Source organism: Penicillium concentricum (assembly GCF_028827145.1).
Source record: "Penicillium concentricum strain IBT 3081 chromosome Unknown utg000002l_segment0_segment0, whole genome shotgun sequence".
Lineage (NCBI taxonomy): Eukaryota > Fungi > Ascomycota > Eurotiomycetes > Eurotiales > Aspergillaceae > Penicillium > Penicillium concentricum.
In genome coordinates, this window is record NW_026622755.1 from 9,029,645 (window position 1) to 9,053,219 (window position 23,575).

Sequence of the window (23,575 nt, forward strand, 5' to 3'; positions counted from 1 at the left end):
CAGACGTTTTCAGACTCCATTCTGAAGGAAATTTGCTTCTGTGACGGCAATTGGGCACCCGACCATGAGATTGATATCGCGGATCCTCTACACGGCTATCGCAGCTGTTGTGGTCGGCGCTGTAGCTCCGGAGGGGCCATCAAGCTCACCAACCCGTCGCAATGGGCACGCGCGGCGAATGTTGGGGTCCTCTTTTGGCATCCCCATGAACCAAACGTTTGACTATCTGGTCATTGGCGGGGGCACGGCCGGCTTGACCATCGCAACGCGGCTGGCCGAACAGGGTGCTGGCTCGGTAGCCGTTATTGAAGCAGGAGGCTTCTATGAGCTGAATAATGGCAATCTCAGCCAAATCCCTGCCCAAGATGCCTTCTTTGCGGGCACGGATCTCGACGATTGGCACCCCGGCATCGACTGGGGCTTTCACACCACGCCTCAAGCGGTAACCCGTTTCCCCCCGAGCATTGAAGATAAAATACTGATGGATTTGATCTAGGGCGCCTACGACCGGGTGAGTCACTACGCACGGGGAAAGTGCCTGGGGGGCAGCTCGGCGCGCAATTACATGGCGTACCAACGTGGTACAAAGGCGGCGCACCAGCAGTGGGCAGACATTGTGGGAGATCCCAGCTATGCCTGGGAGCAGTTCCTGCCTTTCTTTGAAAAGAGCCTTAATTACACCCCCGCAAACGACGCGCTACGTGGGGCCAATGCCAGTGTCGTGAGCGACCCAACCGTGCTGGGCACCGGCGATGGTCCTTTATCCGTAACCTATCCTCACTACGCCCAGGCCTTTGCAACATGGGCGAAACATGCCTTCGTGGAGATCGGTCTCCAGGTACGCAGCGGGTTTCAGAGTGGAGCTCTGTTGGGCCAGTCCTACGGTCTGTACACAATCAATGCCACGACAATGCATCGCGACTCGTCAGAGACATCCTTCCTGCGCCAGGGCCTCGCCGATCCGAACCTCACGGTCTTTCAGTCTGCCCTGGCGAAACGCATCCGTTTCCATGGAAATCGGGCTGTCGGGGTCGACGTAGAGACCATGGGCCATCCGTACACGCTCTCCGCACGCAAGGAGATTGTGCTCTCTGCAGGGGCCTTCCAATCCCCCCAGTTGCTCATGGTTTCCGGTGTGGGCCCCGCGGCCACGCTACAGGCACATGGTATTCCCGTCGTGGCGGACCGACCAGGTGTGGGCCAAAACATGCAGGACCATATCATCTACGCTCCCTCCTATCGGGTGAATGTCATTACACAGTCAGCCCTGCTCAATCCGGCGTTCGAGGCACAGGCCAACCGAGACTACAATGAACGAGCCGCGGGGATCTACACCAATCCCACGTCAGATATCCTGGCGTGGGAAAAGATCCCCGAACCCAAGCGGTCGGCCTGGCTCTCGAATCATACCCTCCAGGTGCTCGCCGAATACCCAGATGACTGGCCAGAGGTAGAGTTCCTGTCCATGGGGGGATACTTCGGGTATCAGAGGAACTATGTTCGGGACAATCCCAGTGACGGCTACAATTACGCCTCGGTTGCGGTCTCGCTTTGTACGCCACGTTCGCGGGGAAATATCACGATCGCGTCGCCCGACGCCGCGGTGCCACCGGTGATAAACCCCAACTGGCTCACCGACTCGGTGGATGTTGAACTCGCGGTAGCAGCCTTCAAGCGGACCCGCGACTTCTTTAATACCACTGCCATCCAGCCCATTCTCATCGGGCCTGAATACTTCCCGGGCTCTCAGGTCGCCACAGACAAGGAAATTCTGGATCATGTCCGGAAGAGCTTCGACACCATTTTCCACGCTTCCTGTACGTGTGCGATGGGCCGGGAAAATGAGCCCCAGGCAGTGGTCGATTCCAAAGCCCGAGTCATCGGCGTTGACGCCCTGCGCGTGGTGGATGCCTCGGCCTTGCCGTTCCTACCACCAGGCCACCCTCAGTCCACAATTTGTAAGTCTTACCCTTTCCTTATATATGTTTCTTCAATCATAATGCCTAACCTAAACTAGATGCACTGGCAGAGAAGATTGCGTGCGACATGTCGGGCAACTGTTAAAGAGCAGGCAATGTACGGTCCAAATACGAGGGAAGATGAAGAATATTACGTGGAATATAGCACAAAGTAGGAGTAAATACTCAATCTATCGCACCTTTCACACTCTGGCTTACGTAGATACTATCAACATGACAAGTATAATAGTGTATAATAGCAATCATCCCTCATATGTCTCTCAGGTCCTTATTGCATGGTGATGACAGCACGGAATCGTACACTTCCCTCCATCATAGCCGCTGTAGAAAGTAGAGCATCGCGTTAGAGAGAACAAGTCAAGTAAGGAAAGAGATTTCATACCGAATGCTTCGTTGCATTGTTCCAAGGGGAACTCCTCTATCAGACAATCGATGCCATGCAAGTCCGCAAATGCGATGGCGTCCTCGGAATCAGTGGCATGACCGCTGGGCCAGCTCCAGATTGATTTACCCTTTCCGACCTATAATGAGATCAGTATCTTCATCCTTCTAATCCTGCGATCACCTCTGGTGTTTTCGTTTCTGTCTGGCTTTCGGAGAGCCAAGTTCCACTCACCAACAGGCCAGTATGCACCTCAATACCACCAACAACTATTCTTGTCAGCAGGGAACACAATGTCCTAAAACCACCACAAGCAAGCTTACTGGACAGAATCAACAACTTCCCCATCACACCGAGGCCCTGAATCAGCGGGTTAATGATCTCCGGCACAGGCGCCGTAGACACGATCAGAGAAGCACCGCCCAGCTTCTGCAATGCAGCTACGGGATCCTCTTTACTCGTGTCAATGTACTCATGTGCTCCCAACTTCCGGGCAAATTCCTCCTTTTGGGAGTCCCGTGAGAGTGCCACGACGCGGTAGCCAAACTTGTTCGCATACTGGAGCGCCAGATGGCCGAGGCCGCCCAGACCCTGAATAGCAACCACTTCACCCGGTGGGATGTTCATGTGACGCATCGAGTTGAATACGCTGACGCCGGCGCATAGCATGGGCGCGTACTGGGCGGCGTTGACATGGTCGGGAATGTGCACGGCGGCTTCGCGACGGATGATGCAATATTCGGCATCTACCCGGGTGGGAGGGAAGAGTTAGCATTGAGAGATATACCGTTAGGTGAAATTATGAGACGGTAATCATGTGAGAAGAAAGAGAATTAAAGATAAGGGAAGGACATACAGCCGCCATTTCGGGAGATGCCGTTGACTACTCCATTATCGCACATCTGGAAGTAGCCCTTTTTGCATGCCACGCAGGTACCTGTATAGAGCATCAGTATTTATTCTCCTCAAGGAAACAAACTCTTTTGAGGGGAGAGCGTACCATCGTGTCCGCCATGCCATGCACCCCCAATCCGATCTCCTTCCTTCCAAAGGGTCTCGCCCTCTCCAACGGCGGCGACGCGTCCGATGATCTCATGGCCGGGAACGAGGGGACTATAGAAGCACCGGGAATCAGCAAGAATGCCACATATCCCATAATAGAACGGCTCACAATCCTCCTCCCATAAGATTCGTCTGCGCAAAGTGGTCCGAATGACACACGCCGCAGGCTTCGACTTTCACCAGAATCTCATCGCGTTTTGGCAAGGTCAACTCGACCTCTTCCAGGATCAGACTGGCGCCTTGTTCCTTGAAGACGGCCTGCTTGTAGGTGCTGGGAATAGAGGATGCCATGGTGCGTATTGTGCTGGATAATAGATAGCTGTGCGAAATAAGACTTTGTTTCTACAATGTCAGACGGGAGGACACGGGGAGAGAAGGACTAGATATATAATAATTTAGGCTCTCTCTATACTAGTACTAGGTGGGATACGGAGTCGGAGTTCCGGAGACTACTATTTTGGTACATTGGTATAAATGTATGACAATCCCCTCGGCTGGATATGGCTTCATATACCGTACATGAAATGCGGAAACCTTTCAGTGCTTATGTATATTCTATTCTATCTCCTAAAGATATGTATTTTGATTCCACCAGCTAGGTATATTACGATTTATAAACAAAAGGAGCGAAGAGCACACCCGGAGGCTTACCTCGTGCTCGAAAAGAACAAGAAAAAGAAAAGAACCCCGACCAAATGCCATTTCTGCCCCTCCCCGAAATGAGTTTAGAAACGACGGCGAGGCAGCAAACAGGATGCAACTACGTAGAGCGCACCCGCCGAAACCGCCATCACGTAGACATCACTAATCGAACTCACGATCACCTTTAGGGCTTGCTCCTTCAAGGCCGGGGGCAACCGCTCCATCAGGGTACTTTGGGCACCGGCAACGGCGCCTTGGATGTCCGCATGGGAATATCCCTTGTTCCCCAACAAGGCAGTGAGCCCGTTGAGGGTCTTGGTCTGGAAGATGGCACTTGCGATGGCCAATCCTAGCAACTGACTCTGGCCCTGGCCAATGTTCATGAACTGGAGGCACTCAGCCACCCGGTCGGGGGTCACGATGGTCGGTCCCACCGCGTAGGCGGCCTGTGTGGTTGTCATGCCCAATCCCATCAAAATGGAGTACCCGTAAACGTTGGCGGCACTGGTATCCAATTTCACGGTGTACATCAACACGGATCCAATGAGCATAAAGATGCCGCTCACCAGGTACCAGAGGATAAAGAAGCCGGTCTTGGGCATGACATATCCGCACAGCAAAATGGTAGCCACGTAGAAGCAGACGAACGGCAACAACCGCACCGCCGACATGATGCCAGAATCACCGTGGACGAACTGGAAGTAGAGTGGGATGTAATAAACTGCCACGAAGAGGGAGGCACCGCCACATGCCATTATGACATAGAGGAGAATCATTGTGGGATCCCGCAAGAACTCGCCAGGGAACAATCGGTTTTCTTTGTTGGTCCCCACACAATAGTACTGGCTCAGCACGAAGGCGATGGTGCAGACAGCGGAGACCACGTACAGAGCGATATTCCGCCCATCTGTCCAGGACCATTCGACACCGCCAAATACGATGAACAGGATAATGGAGATATGCATGCCCGCAGACAGAACCGTGCCTACCCAATCTAGCTCCACAAGCTTCTTGATGAAACTGCGGCCTTCGCCTGCTGGGCGTGGCAAGGAGGGCAGGAGGAATACATAGATGGGTGACATGACTCCAAAAATGACCAAATTGAGATAAAATGACTGTCCACTACGTTAGCATCTGCGATCCAAATGATGAATGGATCCCACATACCCATCGCCATGTGGCCGAACTATCGGAAAAGGCGCCGCCAATGATGGGACCCAGAATACAGCCAGTGCCGTAGATCAATCCAACCAAACCCACATACACGGGCTGCTCCGTGGGGGTTGTCAGGATGGTAATCAGATTCAGATTTCTAGATCGTCCCAGTCAGTCACTCCTCTCTCTGTTTCTGCCTATCGATACAACTTACCCCAGATACATGCCCGCTCCACCGGCTCCAGCCCACACACGCCCGACAATGATGGCATTCATACTGGGGGCCGCGCCGCAGAGTGCACTGCCGGCCGCAAACATGGTCAAACAGCCGAGGAAGAGCCATTTCGTATCGAAGATGGCGTAAGCTTTGCCCAGGGGGAGAATAAAGACCACCGATCCCAAGGTGAAGCCCACCCCGAGCCATCCTAGCCGCGTATACTCGTCGAAGTCTCCTGCAATGGGACCCTGGATGTCTGCCACAATGGTATTGTCCAAGCCATAGAGCAGATTGGCAGAGAAAACGGCAACGCAGACGAGCAGCCAGCGGAGGCCTGTGATATCCCGGCGCGGGACTGCATCTTTCTCGGCATCCCCGGCTTTGATCGGGATCGATTCGTCCACACGATCTGGGGTTTGACTTTCGAGCACGCTCTCACTTGGCGAATTATCGGCTATACTCATGGTGGGAAGCGAACCGAGCGGTGTTAGTCAGCGGTTTGGGAGATCAGCTAGGTATCTAGGTACCTGCCCAATGGAGTCGTAATAAAGTGAAAATGGAAGGCAGAAAGATGGATATCCACTGAAGGTTGGCGAAAGTATTGATGTCCATGTTTCCCGACCGTGGCTGGTTATTTAAATGTGAGCAGTGCTGGAAGAGGATATTTTGGTGACAATGCATTACTCCTTTGGGACATTCATCTTTGTCAGTTTGATATCTGACCAACCACAGTTTACCGTTTGACTGACCAACTCCGAATCTCCTTTTGGACTCGGAGCGGGAGCTCCCGAGCTCACCTAATCCATCTCTAAAGGTAATCAAGTGGGTCCACCTGCATCCATGGATCCACTCTACAATTTCTAATCGTTTCCAAGATTTCCATGGTTCTAACCATGGAATGTGATTAGCTATAATCCATAAACACAACCTTAGATTAAATTACTTTGTAAACGGAATTTATATCGAACCCCTTTCAGCCAACTCTCCCTGTTACTCTCTCCCTGTTACTATGTCATTCTACTTAGAGAAATGTGTGTTGGATAGTAACATCGACATAGTATGCTGCATATATATAACTGTACCAGACTAAAAAAAATATCAAATATTGCAATACCAGAAGCATTTTAAAGGGTTCATTGTCCGTAATTCATTCCCAATGCAAATCATCGATTGGGCCTGTCTGCTATTGGTCGCATCGGGGACTGCTGTAGCAACCGAGTTGCCGATTGTGGACCTGGGCTATCAGCGGCACCAAGCAATTGGCTTCAACGTGAGTTTCGTACTCGTGAGAAAATGAAAGGCTTAGAAATCGATCTGATCGTCAGGTCAATGATATACCTAGTCAACCGGTCAATATTACCAATTCTCCAATATCCGCTATGCCGAACCCCCGCTGGGCCCTTTGCGGTTCGCGTTGCCCGCCCCCCCACGCAGTCGCAGCCACGAGGTTGTCAATGGCAAAGGACTCGGTAATATATGTCCCCAGTCTCAAGCCTGTTGGTTTAATGTGCAGGGCGAATTTGTCAGTGCTGTGACCGCGGGCTCTGATTTTAATTTCACCGCCGCGTATGACCAGGTCTATCGACAGGATGGCTGCACCAAACCGCGTCCTGTCGCAGACCAGAATCCACTGGAGTCGGAAGATTGTCTGTTCCTCGATGTGTACGTCCCGGAAAAGATAATATCCAAACGACAGGGTGGAAAGGGAAAACCGAAGCGGGGTGCGCCCGTGTTGGTGTACTTCCAGGATGGAGCCTATGTGTCCGGCTCTAAGTCAGATCAGAATCCCTCGGGTTTGATTGCAATCAGCAGGGAAAATGGGTCCCCGGGCATAATCTATGTGGGAGTCAATTATCGAGTACGTGGTCTCCCCCTCTTTGTGCACATTCGTCTCCTTTTCTTTCGGCAGCTTACCTGGGAATGGTGTGGATCAGCTGGGCGCATTTGGATGGCTGTCAGGCGAGAAGTTCCGGTCGGGAGGAGGAGTACCAAACGCTGGACTGTATGATGAGCGTCTGGCGCTGGAGTGGGTGCAGCGGCATATCACGAAGTTCGGCGGTGATCCCTCGCGCGTCACTGTCATGGGGGTCTCGGCCGGTGGAGGTTCGATCACGATGCAACTTACAGCCTACGGACGCGCCATTCGCCCCCCGTTTGCCCAGATCATTGCCCAGAGCCCGGCTTGGGAGCCCGGCACAAAGACTCCGGCCATCGAGGACGACCTGTTGGATACGTTCCTGACGTTGTTGAATGTCAGCAGCTTGGAGGAGGCCCGGCGTCTGCCGTCCCAGGCCCTGCTAGATGCTAACTATGAGCTGGTGGCATCCCGTCCGTATGCGTCCGGCGTATTAGGACCTGTGAGTACCACATAGAGCTATTTGCTGTCGTTCTCCGTTCTCTGTTTATTTGAATGCTGACTAGATAATCTTCTCTTCATCGCGATAGGCTATTGATGGAGATTTTGTGCCCGATAGTCCCAAGCGACTCCTGCTCGAGCGCAAGGTCGATCCATCTGTGCGAATCCTTACCTCGTATACCGCCAACGAAGGCTTCATGTTGGCCCCGGCCAATGTAACCAATGACGCCACCTTTGATCGTTACGTGGATGTGTTGCTCCGCAGTGCCAATGCCAGCGTACGCGCTCACGTCACCCAGGTGCTTTATCCACCAATATTCAATGGCAGCTGGCCATATCACAGTCAGCACGAACGGGCGAATCTGTTCTGGTCCGAGCTCTCCACTACCTGCAACACTCGGTATTTACACCGAGCCGTTGCAACGCCAGGGTATGCGATTGAGTACGCCGTGGCACCCGCGATGCATCTCTCGGATACCACGTCTGTCTTCTACAATGGACAGGGCTCCGACTCATCGCTGAATGCTACCATCGCACAACTTATGCAGCGGCAGATCGTGCAGTTTGTCAAAACGGGGAATCCAAATTCCAAAGGAGACCCAAATGTTCCTCTCTATCACGGAAAGGCCCATCTACTTTCTCTGGGAGATGACGGGGTGTACATCAAGCCGGACTCGACCAATACAGACCGGTGTGCTTATTGGCAGCAGGTCGATTTTTGATGACCTCAGCAGGTGAACGGAACGGTTTTTTCGATACTATTATGTTGGAGCACGTTTCAGCTTGAAATAATGATGATTTGTACTTTTATCATACAATAGTGTCAAGCACAGAACAATGAACATCCATACATAGTTATCCTAGCGAGGAATCCTGGCTACTCTCACTAGGTTAGTGTCGAGAATTGCAGTTGATTCCATTCATTACGATGAAGCTAGGGTTTGAGCCCTAATGCCAGTTGGTTCTTCTGTATAGAGCAGTCCCTTTCACAGGCCGAATTAGTCACTTCTACTACAATGAGATCGAGTCATCTGGCTCTTCACCTTTATGTAGAGCATAATGGGTTGTGAACAGAGGTACAAGGGAGGCTCATATGTATAGACGAATGTTTAATGAAGAGATCAGACGTTTTCCAAGATGAAGTGCAAGATTTCTGGATTCAGAACTATGGAACACAGAGGGAATTATATATGACAATCTGGATGCAAAACACAGGTAAATCCAGGGGGCAATGGACCATGGCGGTCAACAGAGATTCCTCAGGTATTCATTGGTAGCCCGCATATCCAGGCTAGTTGGAAATGTGATGCAATGTGATATTGGATATAGGCGCTGTAATGTATCGCGCATACATAACGGGATCCTGCATCTCAACATACACCAGTTGAATACTGCTCGTAGTATCCCAATTAATACAGTACGTAGACTTTATATCTGTAAATATCAACAGATCATCATAGCGATATAATTCACAACTAGATAGCTTTCATTGAATCACAAAATCACTCTCGTATATTGTACGGAATCAGAACCGACATCCCAAAGCTTGCTCGCTCGTTTCTCCAAGCTCCCCAGGTCTTTCGAGATAAAATCCCCCCTCTTCCACAACATCTTAACCACGATGCTTCATCATCTCTTCTGCCGCCGCAGTCGTGCATACAGGGGACTTGTATCACCCAGCGGAAATGAGAAGAAGAGCGCATCCTGACACATCAGGTGGCCAACCGTGTACCAGGCGAACAACCCCGAGACAAAGCCGAATGCACCCGCGGCCTTCTTCAGAGCGACTCCAGTAGATGCATGGTCATCTGCGAACGAGAAGTAAGAGGCAGCCAACACGGTGTATGTGATTTGAGAGGTTCCGAGCATGGCCGTGTACACAAAGTTCCTGTCTGCTGGTCAGCTGCGATTACGCTTGCAGACGGGATATCTGTATATATAGATGTGTATCAACTGACATGGGCATTGCAGCGATGGTAAAGAAGAGAACGAATACTCCCCATACTATATCGTCATATTAGCCGAAATCCCTGCTGGAAAAAGAGAAAATAAGAGAGGAGACTACGTGAAGAAATGACCCACCGAGTAAGAAATATCCAATCGCATTATCCAACGCAGCGGGATCATCTTTAAATGCATCTGCTACCCCAAAGGCCGGGGCATTGATCGCCCCAAAGGCTAAGTTAAACAAACCTGGAGGGGAGGTAGATGAATCAGATCACGGTCATGATGCACGACATATAGCAGGACGAAGGAACTCTATGCTCACCGAACCCTCCAAAGACTGTATGGCCAAAGGAATTCCCGCGCACGAGCTCCCACTGAGCCACCAACACTAGCCCCAAGCCCGCTGTAAAAAAGCAGTTACCAATATAGGCATTGGTAATGGCTGCGCCTCGCCACTCCATGAGACTCATCGATAGAGTTGTAAAGGCAATTGCGAATGCCCCCATGCCCAGAGCGGTCTGATAGCAAGTCACGGAGAGTTAGATCATGTTGCAAATTTGAGTATGAAGATGGGACACTTTACTGGGCTGCCAATCTGCGGGTTGGGCTGGTAGTCATGCTCCTTACTGTTTCTGGGATGAGAGGACGAGGCATCATAGTTTAGCTGGGCTCCCTCCTCGGAGGCAGACATGATTGTTCCTTCAGCTGACATTTTCATCTTGCTCCGAATTGGATCGCCAAAGAAGGATAAAGGTTGATCAGAGAAAAGACCACACGGTAAAAGAAAAGAGGGGCTTCTGATCGGTCAGAATCAAGTTCTCAGCATCTCTACTTGCCTGAAGAGATAGTGGTCTAAATACATATAAATCATCCCGCGATCTGGTGGGCCAGGACCAATAAGGCCTTGGTAGCCAAGGCTCCTTAGTATGAGATGTTGTGGCTTACTCCATGGAGAAGTCGGGGTTGAGATTCCCGAACTAGATTGGCCAAGGAAGCCCATCATGGTAGTGAGACCTCACCTCCCCATGCCGGTATAGTTCCATTTCCCCATTTAGCTCTGTGCGGAGAAAGAACCGTCTCTGGGAAGATTATTGTCAAGTCGAAGCTGTGGTGGACGGCATACCATATCTATTGGTAGTAACGTAGAGCAGAGCTCATTGCAATCAAGAAAGGGAAACTAGAATTTGAAGAGAAACAGTTCATTCGAATTAGATTTCTCTATTGATCTATGCTTTTCTACTTTTCTACCATCTAACAAGAAAGTCTTCCCCGAAACAAAGTCTCCTCCTATAGCCTAAAGCCACCGCACACTAAAATCCACCTTCCATCATTGACGGCGTGTTTTTGTGAGATAAGTCATCACTAGCACCATGGTGAAGTTGAATGCGATAAACCCAATGAAAATGCCAATGTTGCGATGCCGATGAGCAAACTCATAGCCATATTGTTGGTACTAGTCAATGATTAGTTTCCAGTCTAGATGTTTGCTTTGCCTTGCTCTCCCCCGAGCAGAACTACTTACGTATGATTGTCCGTCGCGATACCGGCAATATTGACACTCTGTCGTGCTTGTTGGGTTAAGCAGATATCCCGTGGCGCTTTTCAAGAAATCCTCGGCATACTGGCCACAGGTAGTACCATTTGTCGCATAGAAGATTGAAACCTCCGACTCATCGCATCGGATGGGCAAATCCTGCAACACATCCACGGTGACCCCCTCGCCCAGGTAGAAGAGGGGAGATATATTGTAAAACCAGCGCCAACCAGAGGGGGTCACCGGCTTCGGCGAAAGCGTCCCCGCGAACGTGTTGCAGAACATGAAGAAAAATCCATTGGCGGCAAAGGCTGCCTCAATGTTGGGCATCAGCGATGCGCAAAGCTGAGCCAGACTGGTGGCAAAGACCCCAAAGAGCTCGTACATGAGGAAACTGTACCCTGCGCGCGAGGGGGCATAAAAATAGCCAACTGGGAAGTACCACAATAGCCAATAGACCAGCGAACTGAGAAATGTGAAGGGCAATTCCACAATAAACGCAGATAAGACAAACGCCATCCAATGGTAGGTCAAGCTCTCCCTTTCCCGGTGGACGAAAATATCTCGTAGGGTCACGAAACGAGGTTGCACCTGCAGCCCTAGCGGGGGCCCCACGATGAGTGACATGAAGGCAGAGAAGACCCGATTGTATGCCCCGCGCTCTGTGTTTGGGGACTGCAGGTATGTGAGGGAGTTGAGAAGGGAGTTGCCGACGCTCATCCAGAGCTTCGATGTAACGTAGTCTGGTTCTCTCCAGTAATAGAGCCACGTTCGCTGGACCACCACCCACAGCTGCACATAGAACGGTACCGAATACAAAGACTGTTGCTCTAGCGGCGGTGCTTGCTCTGCAGCGGGAACCAGGCTTTGCTCTGCCTTCTCTCGCTCCTTGCCCTGCTGGCTGTCATGCCAGAGACTAGCCCAATCCATATGGGCGTCGTTGCGAGACCCAGCCCCAATAACCGCCAGGAAATACTCTGCTGGGTTCTCCTCCGGACCGCAGGGGCGACTACGTGGCTGAAAGTACTGGACTGCCTCGTAGCAGCGTGTTCCCAGAGGACCGTCATAGACTAAGTTTCCTCCACGGCTCAGTAGGTACAACTTGTCAAACTGGTCGATGAGCTCGGCTGCCGGTTGATGTATCGTGCACAGAATGGCTTGACCCGAGTCCGCTAGACGACGAAGTAATCGAGCAATCAACATGGCGGATTGTCCATCGAGACCCGAGGTCGGTTCATCCAGGAAGAGGATCTCTGGTTTGGATGCCATCTCCACGCCAATACTGACTTTCTTCCGCTGTTCGAGGTTGAGCCCGGCCCCCGGGACACCAACCAGGGCATCCGCAATATGCTCCATATTTAACCACTCGATTACTTTCTCGACGTATTCATTTTTGTCTGCCACGGGGATAGACTCTGGTCGTCGAAGTCGCGCTGTCATTTGCAATGCCTCACGCACAGTTTGAGTGGGAAGATGAATGTCTTGCTGTTGCACATAGCCCATTCGACTTCGGAAGAACGTGGGTAGCACTTGACCGTTAAGTGCTAGAGTGCCAGTGAGAGTCCCGATGGTGGAACGACCGGCGAGTGCATTCAGCAGGGTTGTCTTACCGGCACCGGAAACTCCCATTAGAGCCTTGAGTTGTCCACTCTTGACCGAGCCACTCAGATTGTTCAGTAGACGTTGATCGCCATCCTTAGTTTTGATATCGAGACAAAGATTGGTCCATGCAAGATTGTGGCTCTTGTCGGGGTCCTGGTGTTCTTGTGACCGATGCCTGTCGTTGCTTTGGCCAGTCCCCATGTCCAAACTTTCATTCTCGTGGGCTGGCCCAGTTTCACTGTCAATTCTATCACGACGGAGTGTTCCTCGTGGGCCGCTCTTGTAGAAAACGGTGGCCAATTGACCTGCGGGCGTTTTCAGCATCTCCATACCAATCCTGTTCAAATTGCAGTGTCAATCTTGACGTTCTTCAATAAGTGGGGTTGAGCGCCTAGTGACTTACCCAGAGCAAAGAGCGAAGAATACGAACAGGGCGGCGTTAATCCCTACATTGCGCCAGAGGTGGGAGGTTTTGAATCCGTACTGGGCGTGAATGTAAGACGCCCCTGACAGGAGACGATCCCCAGGTAGCGATCCTACTACAGTACAGACCTGATGGGCCATATCGGTATATCCTGGTCCCGATGGGGCCAGGTCCGAGGCACTGCACTGGTAGCTTAGGTCTCCAAATTCATTCACCATCACCGACTCAAATGCGTAATATAGGGGCTGTGATATGTTAGCATGTCGTGTCAACAAATTCCCATACTGCGGTCTGCACTGACATTTAGATATCGCAACCACCCAAGCCATACTTGCATCTGTGGTGCGGGCACGTATAGCCCCGTATAGAGGACATACATATTAAAGAAAATCCCCACCGGGAGCACGGCCCGATGCATGTTCGGCGAGAAGATGGCGACCGAGCGAAAGAACATCGACAGAGCGAGATGCTCCAGGTAGATAATCAGGAACCAGGTGAAGAAATTCCCAGGGGTCCGTTGGAATCCGGTCAGAAAGTATAAGGGAATATTATAGCAGATCGCCGCTACCTTCCACACAACGTCCGTAGTAACCAAACCGAGCGCGTAGGCAATCGGGCGTGATATCTGGTATCGCTTTTGTTTCAGGATGAGTGGTCGCTGAGCAAATCCATTGCCAAATTCCGCCATGGATTGCAGGGCCGGCACCAGGACTGAGTAGAACAAGGCGGATGCGAAAATAAACAGGGAATTGGTCGTTCGCTGTTGGTTTCGGAACAGCGTGCCCAAAACAATACTTTGGACGACGATAGTGGTGAGCTCCACCGCCCACAAGCTATAATCACTGGTGACGATGCGGAATTGTCGGCTGGCACAGTACCAAATCTGATGCCAGATAGGGAGAGCAAAGGCTGATGCTTTAACGAGGGGACTGCGGTGGGCTTGAGATTGCTCCTTGGCCACCTGAACTGACACTTGCATTTCCTGGTAGATGCGACTCGCACCAAACGCACGCTCAAACTCTTCCGCTGTTCGTGGGACCTGGCTTTCCCTGTTTTCCTGGGCTCGTCGGACATCTGGGTCGGCGGACATCACATTGAGGAAGTCGGCAATGGTGGTGGTCGATAAGCACTCGAACCCGAGATCTTCGAAGTATGTCTTTGCTTCCTGGACCGGGCCATAGAATATTTGGCGACCAGAATTGATCACCAAAACTTTGTCAAAGTAGGAGACAATCGCATCACTGGCTTGATAGACACTCATCGCGGCCACACATCGGCTTTGTGTCGTCCACTCGCGCATCATCTCCATAAATTCGACAGCAGTGGATGAGTCCAGTCCATGGGTTGGATTATCTAGGCAGATCAGACTATGAGGATGTATCAGTAGATGAATCACTATTGATACTTAAATGAGCGGAAGAGACTACTTACCGGGCACAGGTGGCCAGGGCCTCGGCCAGAGATACCCGCCGTCGCTCTCCGCCGCTGACTCCTCGAATCTTCGCATCTCCGACTTTGGTATTAAGGACATTCTCAAGACCAACTAGCCTGGCCAGCTGGGCAACCATTGTATCAATCTCACGGGCCGAGATTTTGGGGCCGCAGCGCGCTCTGGTCGCAAATCGCAGGGTCTCTGCCACGGTCAACGTAGGAAAGTGGTCATCAGACTCGGCTAATGGAGACGTCAGTGTGTTCCTCAAAGGGTTAAACAGCAAAATCTTAGAACTGACCGCAGAAGAGAATATCTTGGGGCCGCTGTGTCATCACATCTTGTAGCGGATGACCGCCCAGAGTGAGTTCACCCTGGATTTCCTTGTACTCATCCCACAGGCCCGACAAAGTCTTCAAGAAGGTTGTACACCCACTCCCCGGTTTACCTAATACCAATAACATTTCTCCCGGGTCAATCGTGCCTGAGAATCCACTGAGAATGGGTCGAGAATACTGCCTCCTTTGTCTATTCTGCAGAGGACTCAACAGCCCAAAGGCCGATTGAGCCGCTGACGAGACGGTGGGTGCATCTTGTGACTACAAAGCATTAATTGAATGAGTTCCTTGTGAAGGATCTCGATTGGAATCGGTGATACTCACTCCAGTTCCGCTTCCCACGGCCGATATGTTGTCAAACACTACCCCGGTCCCATCTGGAATTTCGGCTTGCCGTATTTCAAGGAAATTTCGAACACTGTCTGCAATTGATTCCGTTGCTGCTACAATCTGGGATGACGTCGAAGATGGTCCGTCGGTTTCGGCCAACTCAGACTTCTGCACCGAGCCATCGGACTGGATAGGTGTCTTCGCCCCGTCCAGCGATGAATGATAATTATCTACCATTATGGAGATAGGAAGTGCGCTGCAAAATTATCACAACCCCTTCACTAACCGTGCAAGAGTTACATTGCGGACTAGAAAAGGTAGAAATATATGGATTCAAAAGGAAATAAAATCAATAGTCCATCTCCTGTACCTCCTTTCGCCGCTGAATCTAGATATATGTGGTTTCCTAAAGGAGTTTCGGAGTTTGAGAGACTGTCCAAATTGGGTAAGTGTTCTGGGCATCCTACTTGTGGCCCGGAGAATGCTAAGGTAGATGGCCTAGTGTACCTCTCAAAGGGTCTAAGAGCCAATGGCTATTTGCAACCTATAAAGCAAATGCTGCGAAGTCCGATGGGGCCCGGAACCTATCTGGCATTTTCAAGTCTCTTTGTTTCAGCATTCACATTCCAATCCCAATTTCCCATCATTAATCATGGTGCTCACGACTGGTCTCAAAGGCGCCCATGTACTCATTACAGGTAAGAAAACAAGTAAAATCCATCATGCTGCGTCTGACTGACGCGGGTACTAGGAGGCACAAGGGGTATGGGAGAGGCAATGGTGCATAAATTCCTCCAGGAGGAAGCCAATGTATCCTATTGTGCCCGGACCGTCACCAATACAGAGTTTGATGAGTTCTATCCGACGCTCCCTGAAGGAAATATCGCCCGCGCCGTGGGCACGGCATTCGATGTTGCTAGCAAAGACGCCATCGTCCAGTGGGTCGAGAGCTCCGCCGAGCGACTCGGACGAATTGACGTGATTATCGCCAATGGTGATTGATCCCCCGGGAGTCCTCTGGTTAAAATTAATACTGACTGGCCGCAGCGTCGCCGATGCATATGGAAGGCGAGACGGAGCACTGGGAGAGCAGTTTTGCGATAGATGTCATGGGCTTCGTTGAGCTGGTCAAAGCAGCTACGCCGTACTTGGAAAAGTCCACCCAGGCATCTATCATCGTGCAAAGCTCGTTCATGGGACGGGAATTCTACCGGTCCCCTCCGGCGGCTTACGGGCCCTGCAAGGCAGCGCAGCTGCAGCATGTTCAGGAATTGTCCCACTTCTTGGGGCCGAAGGGTATCCGGGTTAATGCCATCTCACCGGGACCCATCCTGTGCAAGGGGGGTCCCTGGGACCTCTATTCGAAGATCAATCCGGACTGGGTGGAGGAACAGCGACTGAAGATTCCCCTGAAGCGGTTGGGCGGGCCAACAGAGGTGGCGGCTGTGGCAGTATTCCTGGCGAGTCCTCTGGCCAGCTTTGTCTCGGGGACGAATATGTTGGTCGACGGGGGAATTCATGTTGGCACCCAGTTTTAGATTTTAGAACTCAGAATGAGACCAATGATATTATTTTGTAAACCCAAGAATGTTTCTTTTTCTACCGGGCATATCTAAATTCGCACCCTCCTCAAATTTCAAGCAGCAGGGACTATAAAGGAATAGTCCCCCATAGCAGACCAAATAAACAGAGTGAGATGAGTTTAGACAATCCTATATATGGGGTACCAAAAGTCTGTCGGAACTCCCCGAGTCACTAACAAAATTGTGATTTTCACCTCTCCTTTTTCCACATACCCATACATAAGCCCATTTTGTTAGTGTTTTAGTATTTTAATGTACTCGAAAATTAGGACATAAAGCATACAAGCTTTTTTATTCGACTTTTCTTCATCAACCTTTGAGTTTTCACACTTCTAGGGCACTATAGAAACCGGGGATGATTTTTGGGGATCCCCTCTATATTTAAATGCCATTCCATGGCCATGAGAGGAATATTCACGGAGAGATATATAATATAACCATTACATAATGTCAAGCTAGGAGTAATTCAAAAACATGTTATCATAGAAATATGGTGAGAGATTAGCGGTTGTCCAGTGTATACGTAGGTAATTCTGCAGAACGCTGATCCAACTTCCAGAAACGTTCCAAATCGCTCTCCGAGAATCGAGTAGGGTATCATCGGAGTTCTCGTCTCGGAGCCTGAGAGTATCATGCAGGTAATACTACTGAAAGCCCTAGCCAAAACAGGCGAGAGACATCATTGGAGCCCAACCAGGACTCATTGCGAACAATGAGCCTCGCATCCGCAGCCATCGGAGACAGAATACGTTTCCATCTCCATCTGGAACCCCATAAATTCCCCAAGAGATATCCGCATCTCGTCTGGTGGGGCCCGGGTGACACGAATGCGATTTTCATCATTCCGAGGAATCGACAGCGACAGAAAGCTCCTAGGGAAACTATAAGAATATGCTCTTCAATCACATTGGAGTATACAAAGCAATAAGCTCTGCTGGATAGCTCGCTTAACTTTCACAATGCGTCTTCATCGGTCCCCATCTCTTCTCCTGTTGTGCATCTTGACTGTTCTGCAAGCCTCTACCGGCTTATCCTCGAACTGCCGATGTATGCCCGGTGATAGTTGTTGGCCTTCCTCGACTGACTGGGCACGCTTCAATACATCCATCGGTGGACGACTAGTGAGCACGCAACCAATGGGACAGCCATGTCATGACCCATTCTATACCGCCAGTGAGTGTCGTTCTCTGAGACAGCAGTGGACAAAGCCAGAGCTACAGTAAGTAATTCAATCGTTCAACCAACCTCGGCGCCAGCCTCCTGAATCAGCCCCATTTGATAGCGATGCATCCTCCTCTTCCATCATGGCAGCCGCCGTGGCCAATGAAACATGTGACGCCTTTAGCCCTCGATCAAAACCTTGCAAGCTAGGTGAAATGGTGCGCTACGCCGTCAATGCCAGCTCCACAGACGACTTCATCCAGACCATTCGATTCTCCCAGGAAAGAAACATTCGTCTCGTCATTCGCAACACAGGCCATGAGTATACATAATCCGGTATGAATGGTATGTTCCATCGCTAATTATTCATCCTAGTTATTTGGGAAAGTCAACGGGTGCAGGTGCACTATCTATCTGGACCCATTATCTCAAGAACATTGACTTCCTGAACTACACCAGCTCGCACTATACCGGCCCAGCTGTGCGGATGACTGCGGGAGTTCAAGGAGCAGACATCTACGAGGCCGCCCACCGACGAGGTCTGGTGATTGTAGGCGGGGAATGTGCCACTGTAGGCCCTGTCGGGGGCTACACGCAAGGAGGGGGCCACTCAGCCCTGAGCTCTCGATTTGGCCTTGGGGCGGACCAGGTCTTGGAGTGGGAGGTGGTGGATGGTATGGGTCAATTACTAACGGCATCGCCCACCCAGAACCCGGATCTCTATTGGGCTCTCAGTGGAGGTGGGGGAGGCACATATGGTGTCGTATATGCCATGACCGTCAAGGCGTTTCCCGACTTCCCCGTCACAGGCGTTGTTCTCCAGTTTGAGAACAGTAACCCCTCGTCGCCCCATTTCTTTGAAGCCGTCGGCCACTACCATCGTCACCTTGCCACATACACTACGGCTGGCGGGATGGCGATTGCACAGATCACACATTCGTCGTTCCTGCTCACCCCGCTGACACTGCCTGCTCATACCGCAGTCGAGGCCAAGAAGTTATTGGCGCCATTTTTGCAAGACCTACACAAACTAAACATCTCCTACGCACTGAACATCACCCAGTCGCCCTCGTATTTCCAACATTATATAAAACTGATCGAGCCCAACCCGACGCAACTGGTGCAGAACGGGCAATATGGCGGTCGTCTTCTCCCGCTCAATCTCATCCAGCACAATAACTCGCAGCTTACAGATGCGGTCCAGAGAATCACCGCGGATGGGGTTACATTCGTGGGCATTGGTCTGAATGTCTCCTCATCTGTGACCGGCAATATCTGGAATTCAGTTCTTCCAGCGTGGCGTACAGCAGCAATGAGTGTCATATTATCTACGTACGCTATCTTCCCTAGGGTGGCTTTCATCTACTTTGTTTCCGTATGCTCGCTTACACAAATACTCCAGAAACTGGCCCACCGGTGCCAACCTCACCGAGATGAAAACCCTAGCAAACCGAATGACGACCAAATGGGTCCCGATTCTGACAGCCTTGAGTCCAGATTCGGGGTGTTATATGAGCGAGGCAAGGACAAGACGTATTAATGACTTGGAGGTCACTGGCTAACTATACAGACAGGCGGACCCCCAAGAGCCAGACTGGAAGCAGACCTTCTACGGTCGCAACTATGATTTGTTGTACGCGATCAAGAGGAAATATGATCCATTCAGGACATTCTATGCCCCGACGGCAGTGGGCAGTGAGGACTGGCAAGTCAAGGCTGGTGGTCGTTTGTGCCAGGTTACCAAAACAGATTGACGCGGCGAGATATCCCACGAGGGCTATAGGGAATTTTAGGACCATGCGATAGGGCAGAAAGGTCTCCAGTCTCATAGGACTCGTCAAATCCTAGTTGATATATAAGGCTATTTCATGAAAGCACGCGATAGCAGAAAAGTTTCCGCGTACCCGAATAAGAGGGTAGTATACCACATATAAAGTGGCCCGCCAAAAGTCTCTGAGAGGAAAAATTCGTCAATTCACAAAATATGTACGTAAATAAGCTACCAAGCCAGCTTGTATCTTTTCTATTTCTCTCCACCTAGCAGATCCCGCTGCCTGGTCAAGGACTATGAATTAGAGTTAGAGAGGGCGATACTCTAAGTTGGACAAAAGGTAAAAGCAGCAAGGCCAGAGCATCAAGAGCAGTAAAAGAAAATACGTCTAATCATGAGTTAGTGGTCCAGGAGTCCAATATCATCGCGCTTGCATGTAGCCACTGGGCTTCAGTGCCGGTGACCATGTCGGCAGACGTGACCATTGGCATCACACCGGATAGAGATTCCGTCGTCCCCAAAGAAGGAGATAGTTCTGGTAATGAGCCAATCGGCATCATGTCCATTAAATGCATGCGTGCTTCAAAGTTGGGCATTGGCTGGTGGGACGACATCTCCTGGGTGGTCGGTGGCAGCGCGCGCTTGAGCGAGTTAGACTGGATACCGGGTTGTCCGGGCGTGACGAACGAGGACTGGTTTAACGGCGGCATGGAATTTTGGGATCTGGTGGACAGGGTCTGGCTGGCACGTGGCGCTTGTCGTCTGGTCAGGCCTTGTTGGACGTTGGCGATGAGCCGATCGGCCTGACAACTGACTTCGCGGACGACCTGCGCCGCGTTTTTGGCCGCCAGGAAGTGATCACTCACGAGGTCCAGCGTGCGAACTGCCGTCTGCAGCGACTTTCGCGCAGAAGGCGTCGGGGGGCACACGGCATTCGCGAGCACAAAGCCCAGAGTACACAGGATGGCATCCCATTGGTACTGGAAGATGGGCGACCAGCCACGCAAGAGATCTGTTTCGGAGAGTACTTGGTTTAGGATACTGGTGATCGCCATGGCGTGATTCAGACAGGTGATATTGTGACCGTCGGTCCGTGGGGTCACGGAGGAGCTCACTGGAGGGAATCGGATAAAGGGACGTAATGTCGAGATCACAAGATGGTGATAGTGGAGCTCTAGTAGGAGGCGTTGGCGCTGCAGCCAGAGCGGGCTATACGGGGACAGATTCAGCGCGTCCCGATTGGTGGAGAAAGGGTCCCCCGCCCCCTTGCGAGGATTACAGAGCGACTGGGGCACATTTTGAACCCAGTTATGGATGGCTGTCATCTCCCGTTCCAGAAACTCGGCCAAGTTCTCGAGCAGGGGCCGGTCATCATATATATCCTTCGACTTATCCCCGTTCAGCAACTGGGAACATTTCCGGTGTAATGCTGTCTGTACTCCCTGAATGAGAAATGTGAGTTTCGTGCACTGGACATGGAAGCTGAGCCAGCTGATGTCCTCATGATTCGAGAAAAGGACTGTGCCAGATAACCGGGCGTGCTCGCGATCATCTCCAGGCAGCCCGCAGCTGACATGGGACAGCTGAATGAGTGGCGGCCGACCCAGAGTCATCGAGAGCTGGCTGTCAATCCGATAGAGCGTCCACCAAATTCGGCGCTGTAGCTCCTGCTGTTCGGGCGAGGTCCCGTCCAGCGGGCGGATATGCAGCCGCAGGGCGTGAGCGATTCGCAGCGTGGCACCCAAGTTAATATGCGCCGTGTTCAGCAGGGAGGTGTTGTACAAGTAGACGATCGAATAGATGTGACTTTGCACGACCATAATGGTTGGATTTTCGAGCTCACTCTGTAGAAGCCTCTGGGCCCTCTGGTAGTAAGTTCGACTGGCTAAATTCGCGTTTTTGGCCTGCCATCCTGCATCCGATTCCTCCTGCTGGTTGTCTCCACTGACAAAGAAGGTGCTGCTGTATTGCATACAGACTGCCAACAGCACATCGACCAAGGCGGATGGCTTCCGCGTAGATATGCCATCAGGTGTGGAACCGGACCATAATGACTCATAATGTTGCTGGAACTCGCGCTCAGAAAGGATAGGATAGACACAATGAAAGGACTGCCAGAGCAGATTGAGAAAGTGTTCCTCTTGTGACCGGGTCAGATCCTCAGCCTCCTCGTTTCCATCCGGATTTTGATCCGCCTGGCTAGCCGGGCTTGCGTCCCATCTAGACGGTTGATGAGTCGGGGCAGTATAATGAAATCGTGCCATGCATGCCTCCAACTTGGAATTTTCCAATGGCTCGTTGAGTGCTTCGGAGAGATGGCGTGTGATTCGGGAGACAAAATATGAGGATGACAAGGGCCCGTAGTGAATTTGCCCCGTCTGCTGCACGCCCTGCCACCCTTCCGTAGTATTGGTGAGCTCCGCAAAGTCAAACGAGCTATGTGCAGCATCCGACAGTGGAGGCGTCGCGAAACCCGTCTGTGCTTGGATTTCCGCTCTATCTTTGAGTTTCTCGATCTGATCCTGAAGGTCCTTGACTTTATTTCGTAATCGTTGCATCTCTCTGTTTTTTTTATAGATTCAGCAAGCTATTTATACTCATGTGATCCCGAGGGAGATTTCCTACCGGTTTGCAGCTGGGAGCGAGGTGGCCTCCTGTGGCTTCGTGTTGCTGCAAGTACCTCCTCGATTCTGGCAGTTCTGACATGGCTGCTTGTCATCGCATCTGACACGATTGAGCCGACACCAGTCACAGGCCCGAGCGACCTGGTTGCGCTTAGGGCGTGGAACTGAGGGCGTGGCTGACCTCTCACGGGAGGCATCGATCGTGGTATCGAAGTTGGCGGAGAAAGTGGAGTACATGGCGGGCCGTGTGGAAACGATTCAGGTCAGATTCATTTAGACCAGTTCGACTCCAAACGGCGGTCGGAACCTTAAAAGTAATTTCCCTCTAGACTACCAGATGGGGGATGTGGAAGAGGATGTGGAAAACCTTCAAGCTGAGTTGGTGTTGGGTGCCTGAGGTTTCATATCTTGGCCTGGACAAAAGTACACAAAGGCAATATAGGGTTTCCTGCACAGAATGAGACTTGCATGAACAACAAGGGAAAATAAATGAGAAAATAAGCCGGATACTACCTAGACGCCCATAATCCCACTAGTGTATCATGTTGGCTATTAATCTTGTCATAGATGGAATTTTGCCACTCCTCTCTGAAAACCGGAATCCCCAAGAGGGAATAATAAGCGTGGAAGCGCCATTGCGCCATTGGTCCAAGTGAGACAGATAAGATTAGACGACCTTAGAGCCGTATAACTCCCAAGCGAGGGAATCCTGTCCCTGTACGGAGTACAGAATCAGATCTTATCAACATTCAACGTTACCTCTGGACAATCTTGCCCTAAGTAATATTGGAAAGGCTAGGCTTTATATAGGCGGATATATACAGGGTGTCGATACTTATGTCAAAAAAGGAAAATTTTACTTACTATAGACAATATATGATCCCAGACATTATCCAGGTACAGAGAGGGACATCAAAAATGGATTATTGATGAAACAAAAGACACCTGCATAGCTGATGACGAAGAAAAGAATTAATTAATTTAATTCAATTTCTAGCTTGGATTCTATAATACTACCATCCAGCCCTGCAGGGATTCT

The 23,575-nt window shown here is 51.0% G+C and overlaps 9 protein-coding genes across 9 annotated transcripts; 4 read left to right on the forward strand and 5 right to left on the reverse strand.

Moving 5' to 3' along the window:
• Positions 1-64: 64 nt before the first annotated feature.
• N7517_007151 (GMC family oxidoreductase) lies at positions 65-2,064 on the forward strand (the record flags this gene model as incomplete). The annotated part of the gene is made up of 3 exons (XM_056724881.1): positions 65-442; positions 497-1,958; positions 2,018-2,064. 3 exons carry the CDS (start codon positions 65-67, stop codon positions 2,062-2,064), a joined length of 1,887 nt encoding a protein of 628 aa, XP_056581131.1.
• Positions 2,065-2,247: 183 nt separating this feature from the next.
• N7517_007152 (Polyketide synthase enoylreductase) lies at positions 2,248-3,714 on the reverse strand (the record flags this gene model as incomplete). The annotated part of the gene is made up of 7 exons (XM_056724882.1): positions 2,248-2,300; positions 2,362-2,500; positions 2,596-2,630; positions 2,685-3,107; positions 3,218-3,298; positions 3,362-3,474; positions 3,533-3,714. The coding sequence occupies 7 exons, from the start codon at positions 3,712-3,714 to the stop codon at positions 2,248-2,250; spliced, it is 1,026 nt and encodes a 341-aa protein (XP_056581132.1).
• A 434-nt stretch (positions 3,715-4,148) lies between these two features.
• N7517_007153 (MDR family MFS transporter) lies at positions 4,149-5,901 on the reverse strand (the record flags this gene model as incomplete). Its single annotated transcript, XM_056724883.1, has 3 exons — positions 4,149-5,180; positions 5,233-5,377; positions 5,435-5,901. The coding sequence occupies 3 exons, from the start codon at positions 5,899-5,901 to the stop codon at positions 4,149-4,151; spliced, it is 1,644 nt and encodes a 547-aa protein (XP_056581133.1).
• A 692-nt stretch (positions 5,902-6,593) lies between these two features.
• On the forward strand, positions 6,594-8,515 carry N7517_007154 (Carboxylesterase type B; the record flags this gene model as incomplete). Its single annotated transcript, XM_056724884.1, has 4 exons — positions 6,594-6,707; positions 6,780-7,295; positions 7,372-7,794; positions 7,883-8,515. The coding sequence occupies 4 exons, from the start codon at positions 6,594-6,596 to the stop codon at positions 8,513-8,515; spliced, it is 1,686 nt and encodes a 561-aa protein (XP_056581134.1).
• A 907-nt stretch (positions 8,516-9,422) lies between these two features.
• N7517_007155 (GPR1/FUN34/yaaH protein) lies at positions 9,423-10,458 on the reverse strand (the record flags this gene model as incomplete). Its single annotated transcript, XM_056724885.1, has 5 exons — positions 9,423-9,681; positions 9,752-9,797; positions 9,876-9,986; positions 10,063-10,258; positions 10,324-10,458. 5 exons carry the CDS (start codon positions 10,456-10,458, stop codon positions 9,423-9,425), a joined length of 747 nt encoding a protein of 248 aa, XP_056581135.1.
• A 609-nt stretch (positions 10,459-11,067) lies between these two features.
• Positions 11,068-15,634, reverse strand: N7517_007156 (CDR ABC transporter; the record flags this gene model as incomplete). Its single annotated transcript, XM_056724886.1, has 7 exons — positions 11,068-11,193; positions 11,263-13,213; positions 13,280-13,545; positions 13,602-14,667; positions 14,732-14,972; positions 15,031-15,328; positions 15,392-15,634. 7 exons carry the CDS (start codon positions 15,632-15,634, stop codon positions 11,068-11,070), a joined length of 4,191 nt encoding a protein of 1,396 aa, XP_056581136.1.
• A 415-nt stretch (positions 15,635-16,049) lies between these two features.
• N7517_007157 (SDR family NAD(P)-dependent oxidoreductase) lies at positions 16,050-16,935 on the forward strand (the record flags this gene model as incomplete). Its single annotated transcript, XM_056724887.1, has 3 exons — positions 16,050-16,095; positions 16,149-16,391; positions 16,445-16,935. 3 exons carry the CDS (start codon positions 16,050-16,052, stop codon positions 16,933-16,935), a joined length of 780 nt encoding a protein of 259 aa, XP_056581137.1.
• Positions 16,936-17,939: 1,004 nt separating this feature from the next.
• Positions 17,940-19,895, forward strand: N7517_007158 (FAD-dependent oxidoreductase; the record flags this gene model as incomplete). The annotated part of the gene is made up of 4 exons (XM_056724888.1): positions 17,940-18,199; positions 18,263-18,463; positions 18,517-19,674; positions 19,712-19,895. 4 exons carry the CDS (start codon positions 17,940-17,942, stop codon positions 19,893-19,895), a joined length of 1,803 nt encoding a protein of 600 aa, XP_056581138.1.
• A 409-nt stretch (positions 19,896-20,304) lies between these two features.
• N7517_007159 (Zn(II)2Cys6 transcription factor) lies at positions 20,305-22,773 on the reverse strand (the record flags this gene model as incomplete). Its single annotated transcript, XM_056724889.1, has 2 exons — positions 20,305-22,474; positions 22,538-22,773. 2 exons carry the CDS (start codon positions 22,771-22,773, stop codon positions 20,305-20,307), a joined length of 2,406 nt encoding a protein of 801 aa, XP_056581139.1.
• Between the last annotated feature and the right edge of the window lie 802 nt (positions 22,774-23,575).